General features: G+C 39.8%; 2 protein-coding genes across 4 annotated transcripts in view; one reads left to right on the plus strand and one right to left on the minus strand.

Moving 5' to 3' along the window:
* Positions 1–984: 984 nt before the first annotated feature.
* LOC106768183 overlaps positions 985–13,554 on the minus strand; it is a 15,029-nt gene continuing 2,459 nt past the window's right edge. For 2 of the 3 annotated variants that reach the window (XR_002668974.1, XR_002668975.1), the window contains exons 4-5: positions 5,547–13,177; positions 4,533–5,300 (exon numbers count right to left, since the gene is read on the minus strand). Coding sequence is in view for 1 of the 3 variants with exons in the window: in XM_022784402.1 (XP_022640123.1) it covers positions 1,000–1,416; positions 1,492–1,614; positions 5,233–5,247 (555 nt within the window). In the remaining 2 variants the exon portion in view is untranslated. Of the gene's footprint in view, positions 1,417–1,491; positions 1,615–4,532; positions 5,301–5,546; positions 13,178–13,554 lie in introns of those variants that run through there. The other variant, XM_022784402.1, reaches the window with a different exon arrangement.
* LOC111242105 (zinc finger protein 853-like) lies at positions 7,909–8,649 on the plus strand. The gene is made up of 2 exons (XM_022784401.1): positions 7,909–8,019; positions 8,092–8,649. Exons 1-2 carry the CDS (start codon positions 7,987–7,989, stop codon positions 8,614–8,616), a joined length of 558 nt encoding a protein of 185 aa, XP_022640122.1. The 5' UTR covers positions 7,909–7,986; the 3' UTR covers positions 8,617–8,649.

The raw sequence follows: 13,554 nt of genomic DNA on the forward strand, positions 1-13,554 counted from the left end.
TCGCTTACAACAGGACTGTAATCGTTTACACAGGCAAACACTGAACATAGACCTGGAAAATAACCAAGTCCTGACCATCAGGACACTGGGAGCCCCCTCTAGCAGGGGCAGGGAGCAGCGATGGACTTTTGGAACACATGCCATTGTAATCGCTTACAGTAGGACTGTAATCGTTTACACAGGCAAACACTGAACAGAGACCTGGAAAATAACCAAGTCCTGACCAACAGGACACTGGGGAGCCCCCTCTAGCAGGGGCAGGGAGCGGCGATGGACTTTTGGTACACATGCCATTGTAATCGCTTACACTAGGACTGTAATCGTTTACACAGGCAAACACTGAACACAGACCTGGAAAATAACCAAGTCCTGACCAATAGGACACTAGGGAGCCCCCTCTAGCAGGGGCAAAGAGCAGCGTTGGACTTTTGGTACACATGCCATTGTAATCGCTTAGAGCAGGACTGTAATCGTTTACACAGGCAAACAATGAACAAAGACTTGGAAAATATCCAAGTCCTGACCAAGAGGACACTGGGAAGCCCCCTCTAGCAGGGGCAGAGAGCAGCGATGGACTTTTGGTACAAATTGTAATGTAATCGCTTACAACAGGACTGTAATCGTTTACACAGGCAAACACTCAACAGAGACATGTAAAATATCCAAGTCCTGACCAACAGGACACTGGGGAGCCCCCTTTAGCAGGGGTAGGGAGCAGCGATGGACTTTTGGTACACATGTCATTGTAATCTATTACAGCATGAGAATATCGATTAAATGACTCCCTAAGCTATGCCATTGCCAGATTAATAATGCTAATGGTAAAAACTTATATAATGTAACAACATTAAATAGCAAAACCAATTATAACACGTAATGAACATTGAACAAAAACTTCCATTAACCCCATCTTTTACTCATAATCAAATTAATTAATCAAAACAAACCTGTCCATACTTAAACAACTACCAAATACTAAACTAGTAATAAAAAACAAATTTAATTATTTAAAAATTTGGGACTATATCCAGTGTAGGGAGTTCTACAAGTTTTGCTTTTGTATCGCTTTCTATGTTGTCCTTGTCCTGTCTTCATAACACTTACACGGCTGGAAATTCCTCCCTCATGTCCAATATCATTGTGGAAATCATTTTCTTTACAAGGTGTCTTATAACTACATTCATGTTTATTGTTATCTTCAACTAGCTCAGCCTTCAATACAGATAACTCTTCTTCAAGTTCTTCAATAACAGCATCTTGTTCCTCTAAATGTTGGTCTAGAACAGCTAAGTCAACTACTTTTTCTTCATTATTTGACTTTGTTCCTTTCTTCACATCTTCAACAATTCGATGTACTGATGCTTTAACAGATGACTCACCCATTTCTTTTCTTGATGCACCGTACTCATCAAGCATCTACAAATTAATCACAATGACNTTTGATTAAAACCAAATACTCAATCAAATACAATAAAACAATTAAGTACATACCACACCCGTTTCCATCGCAACTTTGATAAACTTGTCACCCACACTTACAGACATCCAATGCAAAATTCTTGGATATTTATCAACACAAGCATTAGATGGTATGAAACGATCACAAAACCACACCTGAAATACATCAAAAAAGTCATAAATACTCACATCAATTCAGGGCCTAAGAAGAATACATGCCTAAAAAATTACCTGAAACACGTATACGCAACCATCAACATAGAAATTAGTTGCACCTTTCCCTCTTTTCCATGATAAGTTCTATTTGCAAAAACTACTAAGAAGATAATGGTAAACTAAAGGTGCCCAACAGAAACTTCCCAAATCATCAATTCCATCAACAATTTCAAACAATATTGGAAATATTGTTCTGCTATGACTAGGTAGCAATACCTCATGTATTCCAATAAAAATGTAAAGTCTGCAAACATCTATGACAGGCAACTTTTTGTGGTTCTTCAAAACAAAATCATATATCATATCCAATTTATATTTTCATTTTCCCTTTTCTTTATCAAAGTAGTTCCGACAATGACTTTCTAAAAGGTTCTTTTCATTCAGATTAATCTTCTCACCAACCAAAGACAACCCTAAGCTTAATGTTACATCCACTTCCTTGAATTCAACAAACTTTTCACCAAATAAAAAAGATCCTCTTTCATCAACCCATTTAGTAAGTAAATCGTTCAAAATGTTCCTGCCAATCCTAAGGTTATCCTGTAAGTCCAAAAACCATTTAAAGGGAGTATTCGAAATAATACACCTGTGCTCCTCAATCAATAATGCATTCAAATCGGCAACATACTTTGTTTTCATCGAATGACGAACATATAACTGAAAAAAGGAAGAAAGTCGAACACTCAATGTTAATGTTCATTAAGAAAAAAGGAAGGAAACCAAATACCAATACGCATCAACGTTAATGTTCAAACCTTGTTGTTGGAACACTCAATGTCATTTGATGAAGTCATACCAAAAAATGAGATAAAAACTTTCTCGGAATACCAAAGCCGAAGATTAAATGTCGCACTCAACACAGATTAATCACCACACCACTTCAACGCCTTCACAAAATAAATGCAGTTAATACAACTTCGAAACAAAACCAACAACGAAAAGCTCGAAAGAAATGACATACCGCTACAAAAATAAAATATTACAGAACCTAAAATGGAAAAAAAGACAATGCTACCAACCATAACACAATGAATAATGAAGACTGCGAAAACGAAGGAAAGCGAGATCGAAGTACTCCGACAACGAAGGACGCCGAAATCGACACACTCCGACAACGATCGACGCCGAGATCGCAACAATCTGACAACGAAGGACGCCGAGATCGAAACACTCTGACAACGAAAGCCGACTGTCGAGAAGAGAGACCGCTTCAACCCTAAAAGAAACCTAAAATGGAGACAAACCAAACACTTCCACGTTCAAAAGTTCTCTGAAAAAGACCAAGGGTATTTCCGGAAACACAAAAACTTCACTAAATCAAATCAGATATCAAATTAAAAATTTCTTAAAAACTGGTCCAATCCAACACTGCCACATGGCGTTGTCAAAACGTTGGCAAAAAACCGTTGTCAACATATCGCTACCCTATATTCAACACACCCTACTGGTCCCATTTTGTTGTCTTGTAACTCTGCCACCTTCTACGAACCTTCTTCATACTTCACATTACTTTTCTACATTAGGTTCTGCATCACAGACATTCCCTTCAAATGGGCTAGGACTCCTTTTGCCAAATGGGCTAGCTTCAACTTGGGTTTCAGTTCGTTCATATATGCTGAATCCATCAAGAGCTTCTTCCTACTTTTTTTTTTTTGGGTAACTTTTTTAGGTTTTATTATATTTTTTGGTCATTTAATTTGTTTGAAAATTTTAAAAAGATTGTAATTTTTACATGATGTAAGTCTTCTAGTTTTTAAAAATAATTTAATTATGTTATTTCTCTTAGACTATAGTCCATACATATCTAATGTTAATTCATAGTATATTTAATTTTTTAATATTTTTCATTTTTTTTTACGTGTCAAGTTATTATTGTGATATGTGATAGTATCTTATGTCAATGTTACATTACAATGTCTTGTATTTTAATATATTAATATTATAATTTCATGATTGTTATATATAGAAAGAGAAAAAGAAAAAAAAAATTACAATTTTTTAATAAAAATAAAATTTTATAATAAAAATTACACACACATATAAGGCGGAAAAAAGAATAGTTCAGCTCTTTTTCCCGCGCACCCTTGGCTTTGCTTCTTCTCCAAGCTTCTAAGCACGTTTCAGTTCTCCAAGCTCCGAGTATTTGCTTCTTTTCCAAGGTTCTAAGCACGTTTCAGTTCTCCAAGCACGTTTCACTTCGCTGCATTCATCTGTTTTCAGTGTTTCCAGTGTTATTGTTTTCAGTGTTTTTGCGCTGTAATTGAATTAGGGTTTGAGTTACTGAGCCAAGAACGTGAGTTTGAAGGTGAAAATTTTGGCTGGACAAAGAAAGAAACCAGAATCATCCAAGGTATTTCTTGTGCTTGTCTTTAGTATACCTATATTTTCTGTCGAAATGGAACTTTAATTTTAAGGGCTGAAAGAATTGACTTATGGATTTACGAATATTTGGTTTGCTGCTGTCTTGGACTCTTGGTGAATGTTAACCTGACGTTTTAGAGGATTTTGTAGCCTAAAACTAAGCTTAGATCACTGCAATCTAGCTAGATTGTTATGCCACCAAAAATAGTTGATTCTCCATTAATGTTTGCTCTTCCAAGTTGTATGCTGTTGACTTTTTAAGAGTGCCACTATAATGTTATTTACTATTTTTACCGGAATTGCAAACGAGCTAAAAGAATGGTATCATGTTGGTATTTATATGCAAATTTCCACTTGTACACCTTAGCAATATTGTCAAATTCAAGAATTGTGTAAAGTCGTCTAGTCTCACAAACTTGACATTTTGTAAGAGTTTATTTTATATAAAAAAAATATTAAAAGAATTTTGCCTGCCAAACATTAATGGAGAATCAATATTAGAATCATGATTTTGTGCTATTGCCTGTGCAAATTTACCCAAGTTTACACCAAAACAATTTTGCATGCCAGTGGATAGGTGTGAACTCATCCACTCGTATGATTTTACAGGTTTGAAATCCATGCTCCCAAGTCATCAATTATCATATATGCATCTTTTGTCATTTGCATTCCATATTTGTTCTATGACAATCAGCTATTGTACTTTTAAGCATTCCTTGTTGAAGTTCATTGAAAATGGCAAAGATCTCGAACACATCACTTGTTCATTTTTGAGTCAGCATACTCCAATGTGTTTTTATCGAGACTACAAAGAAAATGCATAATATTGAAGGTCCATAACAATGACAAAACAAATTAAAGAGTGAGTGAACAAGTATTACTCGTACCTCCAATTCTAAAGTTGTAAGACTTTGAAGTTGCTTATCTATCTTTCTGAATACATGATAATAGATATCCCAAGCCCGATAAAGAAATTATTAGAAAACTACGTTCTTTGAAGTCCATCATTTCTACATTTTTTAAGGATTGAGTATGCAGTCCTCTCTGTATAGTCTATAAACTTGTATCTAGTTTTGTGAGTTACAGTTGCATTGTTACTGTTGTATAGTCTATAAAATTTAGATATAAAATTGCATAAATTTAGATATACAAAAACTTAGAAATTGATATAAAATTGCATAAATTATATAATAGAACCTGAAGAAGTATCATTGTTGGTGACTTTCAACTCTGACAATGTTAAAAAATTTACTCTATCATTGAGGCTGCAGAAAAAAGGAAGAAAAGGAAAATATAAGCATTATAATACCGAGAACACTTCTTTTCAAGCACCAATTATACCTCAAAAATCAAGAAACTATTAAACACACAAATGACCCTGATCAATAAAAGTGATTGTGTTTATTAGGAAGAGAATCACATGGGTTGAAACTTTTAACGCAAAAAACATGGTGCCATTTACGAATCGCCTAGAGTAACTGTTGTTCCACTCAGAAGGAAAGGAAACATACCATTGCAGCTTTTGGACATAAACTTTCCCCACGGTTAGTCAAAGCTGCAGTTTTGGCACAATCATCCAAACCAAAGTATGCTGAAAATCATGCTAGAGACCCTTTGCCTGAAAACCAAGCAGAAGGAGAACAAAACAAGCACACAAGGCCAACAACTCCTGTTCCAGACGTTTCCTCAACAAGGTCTGTCAATGGAAAAATGATAAGTGTTCATCAAAGTAAAAAAAGAATTAGAAACCTGCAGGGAACGCTCTATCTAGTACATATCACATTATCCCTCCACCAATTCCAGTTCCTCTTTGTCTTCCAACAACATCAATTTCATCAATAAAGACAATGCAAGGGGCGTTCTCTTTGGCCTTCTTGAACAAATTACGAACTCGAGAAGCACCAACACCAACAAACATCTCAACAAACTCAGAATTAGATATTGAAAAATATGGAACACCAGCTTCACCAGCAATAGCCTCGGCCAACAGGGTCTTCCTAATTCTTGGAGGACCAACAAGAAGAACCTCTCAGGCTTCTTCAGAAACTCCACCACCTCCATAAAGTCTTGCTTGGCTTCATCCACCCCAACAACATCATCAAATGTCACTCCAGTGTTTGGTTCCATTACTTTTAAATAAAACAGATACCACTCCAAATGCGTCGTTGTCGTCGGGGAAATTGAGGTTGTTGGTGGGGGTGTTGGAGTTGGTGTTGGTGTGGGGTTTGTTGGGACCTTTTTCCATTGAATCCATGGATTTGAAGTGAACCCAGGACGAAGGTAAAGTAGTGGTGGAGTTGTTGATGAGGCGAGGGAGAAGGAGGGAACGGAGGCATTGGATTTCGGTGCGGTAGTATTTGCAGAGTTTTTCCATTTTGTGGCGACACTGGACGACAGTTTTGGCAGTGGCGGAAGCGTTGGGGCACTGTGCAATGACAGCATCGGCGACCTCTTGCCAGTGGGTGGCTTAGAGGTTTGTGCAGTCAACACTTGTCACGGTAAGCGGAGGTTTCCTCCGAAGTTCAGCACGACAAGGGGAGACGGCGGGAGGAGGTGGAGGGAGGGGTGGCGAGAGTGAGGGGGAGGCCATACTTAGTGAACTTTGTTCAGAAGAAATTGGGACTAGGGGCTAACTCGGCCCTCCTTCGTTCACACCCCATCTAACGGGGCTTTTCAAGGCCAGGGGCTTTAAAAAAGCCCCCAAGATGTGGGTCAATAAAAACGGGGCTAAGTATAAATTGGGCCAAGGTTAGCCCCGGGGCTTTAACCAAAACTGACAGCTCTAACTTTGGGTACAGGAGTGCAATCTGATAACATGTTTGGATCAGTACCCTCTGACTTAAATTTATGTTATCTGTTTAGTTTTGTGACGTCAGAATAGTGGGTACTGAAAGCAAGCCTGGATGATTTTTGTTTTATGAATTTTATGGTAATACTTTTATGGTAATACTTGATTTTCACTATTCTTGACTCATTGAATCTCTTAAATTGTTGTTTCAGTGCCTTCTCTTTGTTTTGTTGTCAATATTTTCTGTTTTAAGAGTTTTTTTTTTCACTTTTTTATTAGGTTTGCTTCTTATCATGTCAAGAGTGATCAACCTATTTGTAGTTGATCACGATGAAACTACACTGCATTACATCAAGAACTCCTCCGACTTTTTATCTGGCATTGGTAGTCATCGAGGGCTTCGTTACGAGGGTTAGTTTTCTATTTATGACTATAAATAATTGTTTTTTTATTATTAATTTAATTTGAATATTTTGCAGTTACAACGTGGAATAATGACATGCAATTTCTAGAGCATCTTAATGATAAGACAGAAGTAGATCTTATCATATTGGAGGCTGATTGGGATAGGATCCCTTTTACAAGAAACACTGGCCTCCAAATATTGGAGTCTGTTAAAAACAAAAAGAAGGATATTCCTGTTCTAAGTAAGTATTTTGTTCTTTATTAATTTTTTAATCTTTTTTACCATAATTATTTAAATTCTTTTAACCTTTTACCACATCACATGCAGTGATATCTGCCAATTATGAATGGCTGGATCGGTTTGACGCAATAGACTTGGGTGCACTCCAATGTCATAAGAAACCTGTTGATGTGAATTTCCTAGAAAGTGTGATTTTTATCACTTATGAATCAATAACGCAACAAGCCCAGCAAGCCCAGCAAGCCCAACAAGCCCAACAAGCCCAACAAGCCCAACAAGCCCAACCTCCAAGGCGACTAACATGGACAATACAACTCGATAATGAATTTATGGAAGCAGTTAATACATTAGGAGGATTGACAAGTATGTTTCATTAATATCGACCCATTTTTTTGAGTGATCTTATTTTGTTAATTATTGTCCATTTTTTGAGTGATCTTATTTTGTTAATTATTGTTTTTGTTTTCTTTTAGAGGCCACACCCAAAAAAATACACGAAATTTTGAGAATACCCAACATGAATGTTGGCCAAGTCAAAAACCATTTACAGGTTAGGTTTATGTGTATTTAATTGTTTTTAATAACTGAGTTATTATTAACAAATTGAAAATTTAATTAACAGGTTAAACGAAAAAAACAAAAGTTACTACAAGAGCAAGAGCAGCAACTAGGAGGACAGGAGCCACTGCAGCACCCACTGTTAGGACAGGAGTTGCAGGAGCAGCCACTGTTAGAAGAGTTGCTGCAGCAGTCACTACTAGAAGAGTTGCTGGAGCAGCCAATACCGTGGCAGGGGCAGGAGTTGCTGGAGCAGCCACTACCGTGGCAAGGGCAGGAGTTGCTGGAGCAGCCACTACCGTGGCAAGAGCAGGAGTTGCTGGAACAGCCACTACCGTGGCAAGAGCAGGAGTTGCTGCAACAGCCACTACCGTGGCAGGAGCTACAGCAGCAGCCACTACCGTGGCAAGAGCAGCAGCAGCAACCATTATTAGGACAGCAGCAGCAGCCACCACTATCAGGGCAGGAGTTGCTGCAGCAATGGCAGGAGCAGGAGCAGCTACTCCCCGGACAAGAGCAGCTAGAGCAGGAGTGGCTGCAGTTGCTACAGCAGCCGCATGAGGAGCATTTTCATAGTCCACCACACTAGAAAAAAATAATTTCTAGCACGATATTATTGGTGGTGACATTTTCAACAACTAGTCACTTTTACTTTTTCTACTGAGTCACAGCATGCCTCTACATTCACGCCTCTACATTCATTATCCATATTGACGTGATTTTGTTTTTGTTAGAATTATGAGTTATGTGTGAGTGTGTATGAGTTGTGTGTGTGAGTTGAGTGGTGTGTGAGGTGTATCCCACTCTTATAATCCTATAAGTATAGGATTAAGGAGAAGGGTGTAATAAGCCATTGTATACAAGTCCTCAAGGACATTTCTTATTAATCTTAAAATCTCAACATGGTATCAGAGCCATTTCTCTGATCCTACCGACTGTCTTTCCTGTTCGCCGCCGGCTGGCCGCCGACGGCCCCCTAAAAGTTTAGTATTTCAAGCTTTTCTGGACAGTCATGCAGTTGCCCAGCCAAGTTCATGTCTTTCTTAGCTAGCCGCGACCCCATCAATCTCTGCTATCAACCATCGCCGACCACCGTCTGTCGTCGGCAACCGTCGTTCGCTGCCGGCCATCGTCACAGATTGGACCAGTGACCAGCGGATCTGGACCGTCTCTTCAAGCGACGGCCAACCACGCCGGAGACGAGACCAGACTCCTCCTAACGCGCCGCCACGAGCACCAAATTAGTCGCCGTCAACCACCGTCCGCCGCCAGCCACCGTACCAGTTTCGTCCGGTAACCAGCGGATTTGGACCGCCTCCTTGAGCGACGGCCAACCCCGTCGGAGTCACGACCAGACTCCGCCCAACGCGCCTCCACGCGCCGCCTGTCTTCACCTGGTCTCGGGTGCGTACTCTTCACACGCCACCCTTCCCTGGCCGGAAGTTCACCGCGCCACTGGCGTTCTGATCGCCTCACTCTCCTGAGCTCTTTTGGCCTCTTGGGCCTCCCTCTTTTGGACCTCACCACGTCCTCTTTGTTGTTCGTCATCTCGACCTAGTCGACAACCACCATCACAGCTTTTCAATGCACCAGATTTGAATTGTCCCTGTTGCCAGAACATCTTGCTCTCCTCTTGTTAAGCTGATGAAATATTTCCACCATTTCCCCTCTAGCTTCCTTCCAATGGAGAAGGCCACTGAGTTAGATTTGCTTCCCAACGATTCACTTCATCCACTCTGCCTATCATCATTGTAACCACAAGCTGCACACCTCTGATTTCTTTGTTTTGTTCAGTTGCTGTCACCATCATCACCCAAAGCTCACAGATCAAGGTTGGATGCGATGACAGCCCATGTGAGCTCCTTGCTTTTTATTCTTCCTTCATGTGCTGCCGTTGCTGGATTCCGAACCGTGGTGCTGCACCTCCCAAGCTGCTGGAATGAACCAGCCCACTTTTCTCATTGAATGCAGCCAGCAACGTGATTTGGATTGTCCCTGTTGCCAGGACATCTTGCTCTCCTCTTATTAAGCTGATGAAATATTTCCACCATTTCCCCTCTAGCTTCCTTCCAATGAAGAAGGCCATCTGAGTTAGATTTGCTTCCCAACGATTCACTTCATCCACTCTGCCTATCATCACAGTAACCACAAGCTGCACACCTCTGATTTCTCTGTTTTGTTCCGTTGCTGTCACCATCATAACCCAAAGCTCACAGATCAAGGCAGGATGCGATGACAGCCCATGTGAGCTCCTTGCTTTTTATTCTTCCTTCACGTGCTGTCGTTGCTGGATTCCGAACTGTGGTGCTGCACCTCCCAAGCTGCTGGAATGAACCAGCCCACTTTTCTCATTGAATGCAGCCAACAACGTGCTTTCTCTTTGGGCCGTAGTGTTCCCTGTGGAAATGGGATGCGCTTCTGCCAGCCTTGCCTTGTTGGACGTTGCCAATTCTCCCCAACGCTGGACGTGAATCAGCCCACGTTGTGTGCATCCAAGGCTGCTGCTGCTTCTTCATTTTGTGCACACCAATGCTGGATACATGAGAGCATTCTCCACTTCCAGCCCATCACGTGTTGTTGCTTTCTTTTTTTTTCTCAGCCCATCACGCCTTGCTCATTGAATGCAGCCAGCAACGTGCTTTCTCTTTGGGCCGTAGTGTTCCATGTGGAAATGGGATGCGCTTCTGCCAGCCTTGCCTTGTTGGACGTTGCCAATTCTCCCCAACGCTGGACGTGAATCAGCCCACGTTGTGTGCATCCAAGGCTGCTGCTGCTTCTTCATTTTGTGCACACCAATGCTGGATACATGAGAGCATTCTCCACTTCCAGCCCATCACGTGTTGTTGCTTTCTTTTTTTTCTCAGCCCATCACGCCTTGCTCTAGCCTACTGCTTTTGCCGCCACTGTAGTCAGTCACTGCAACCAGTTTTACCTCTTCTGCCTATGCTATTTTCTTCTCCAATCTGAAAGGTGCCATCCAATTCAACCTGGAAATTAATTTGCTGGAAAATTGTGAAGGCCTCCGATTCCACATCTATAGGAGCCTTGACCTTCCATTTTTCCTCAGCTTCCCGTATGTTCTCAAAGACCACTTGGAATACCTTCATCATCAATCTGTTCAAAATTTGGAAGACCAAAAATGACCACTCTAGACGCAAATGCGTCAGTTTCTTGGATCGTTGGTCACTTTCTTCTTGGGCTAAGTTTGGCCCGTATTTCTTGTGATACAGTGCTAAGTATCACCATTTGGGAGTTGTCCGACAAAGAACTTTGGACCTCCAACCTCTCTTTGCACTGCAAATGTCGTGCTGTAACAACTCATGTGGAGTTGTTCTTTGAGATCGTCCGCTGATATGAATCTTTTGAAGTTATGGGTTTCAAATTTGTCCAAACCCTCGTACAGATAGGTTCTCACCAATTCTTCCACCTTCACGTTCATGTTGTTCAGTCGTGAGAAGAAAAAGTTTAAGCCGCTGCAAGGTAGTAAGTCCTTGCAGGTCTGTTGTTGTTAGCCTCTGCAGAACAGTTATTTCTTGCAGATTTGTTGTTAGCCATTGAAGGCTCTCCATAGGTTAGTGATGGAAATCCAGTCTCTGCAATTTATTGTTGTTCGCCACTGCAGACCTTCATCCATTTTTGCAGTTTGTTGTTGTTTGTTGCCTATTGTTGTGTCGACTTCATTTATCTGTGTTTACCTAAAGCAACTGTGATGCTTCCAACTTCAGTCAACAATTTCACTGTTTCCACCGTTCACAGTGAGGGGGAGTATGTTTCCAAGACACTGCAAGTCAAGTATGGCAGTTTAAGCCACACAAGTATGGTTGTCCTTGTAGCTTTGTAGCTTTCAGCCACTACAGGCCCCATCACCCATCAGTCTCAGAGATGGTTGTCCCTGCAGTTTTGTAGCATTTAGCCACTGCAGGCCCCATCCTTTTTTTGATGAGAGATTTCGTCCTTCTAGATTGTCATTGTCCACCACTCTCCATCATTGTTGTCCACCGCTGCTCTTCATCATCCACTTTTGAAGTTGAAGTTTCACAAGCTGCTATTAGTTGTTCGTTGACATGTGATAACACATTGCCTCACACTCTTGAAGAAAAATCATATGTTTCAAAATCGAGTTTATCTATTCCAAACTTGGTTCATACAATTTGTATGCTCTAACTTGAGGGAGAGTGTTAGAATTATGAGTTGTGTGAGTGTGTATGAGTTGTGTGAGGTGTATCCCACTCTTATAATCCTATAAGTATAGGATTAAGGAGAAGGGTGTAATAAGCCAATGTATACAAGTCCTCAAGGACATTTCTTATTAATCTTAAAATCTCAACATCAAGAGCATGTAAGATGTCAATTAGAAATGTTGTCAAACTATTGGATATAATTGAGTACAAACCTACCTTCCAAACTGATTTAGACTTAAAGTTTACTTTCTAAGGATGGTATCAAGGTCTATCCTATCAAAGTTTGTTGAGTCTATCATATCATATGCTGATAGGGATAAGAATAAGAAAGGATGGTTAGTGTATGAGAAGAGAAATAAGAGAAACTGAATATAACTAACTAACGGTCTAGGAACCTATCATCTGCTATCGAGTTTTATTAGACTACCATCCACAAGTGGTTATGTTGGAAATCCCACACTAACTAAATATATGGTCAAACTCAAATCTCCACCTCTAAATTCCACATCCACGAAACACAAATCTTACAATCTTCATTTTTTCATCTCCATCCCAGACAGTGAATGCTAGTACAAATCTTGCTGGACTTACATTTCATATATTCTTTCTTACTTCCACTTGATAAAAAAGAAATTGATTCAAAAGTTTCCCTTCACAACTGTAGTATACCACTAATTCCATCTTTCAACTCGCTCATCAGGTATCATACAAAAAAGAACATACCCTAATTGTAAAATGGTGTAACCTTATAGAATTTACAATAAAAATAAAATTGAACTAGAAAAATTTCAAACCTTTGCCTTTTCATTAACCCTCCCACCAACGAAGAATTCATCTGCCATGTCCTTCAACTTTTTCTGTACAACGGCAGGTTGGACAGTAGATGAGTACTGCTGCTTTGCATAGATTATATCAGTTCCTCCTATTTTCACCCCAACTATAACATGAGTTCCATACTTCTCGATGAATCTGAAATGACCAGATCAAATATGAGTAGCAACTCCAACATTGCAAGTGGATTTGTTAATTGAAATTAATGGAAAAGGAGCAAAATATGTGTATAGTAAACTTGTCAGAGTTCCCACAGACTTAAATTGGCATGTATGTATTGGCATACACTTGTGAACGAGGTTATCAAACTCCATAGTTTACAAGTTTACGTCCAAGATAGAGAAAATAAGTTAACTTGCTATCGAACTCTTTCCTGATTAAACTCTATAAAGTCATGATGAATTAGCATAAAATCTCAAGTCAAGAACCCAATCAAAAAGTTTGAAATCAAAAGCAATTTTTTCCCACCTTTTACCCAAGAAAGACAGTATTTTATTTACTTATAAAATTTGAAG

This window comes from Vigna radiata, chromosome 7, assembly GCF_000741045.1.
Source record: "Vigna radiata var. radiata cultivar VC1973A chromosome 7, Vradiata_ver6, whole genome shotgun sequence".
NCBI lineage: Eukaryota > Viridiplantae > Streptophyta > Magnoliopsida > Fabales > Fabaceae > Vigna > Vigna radiata.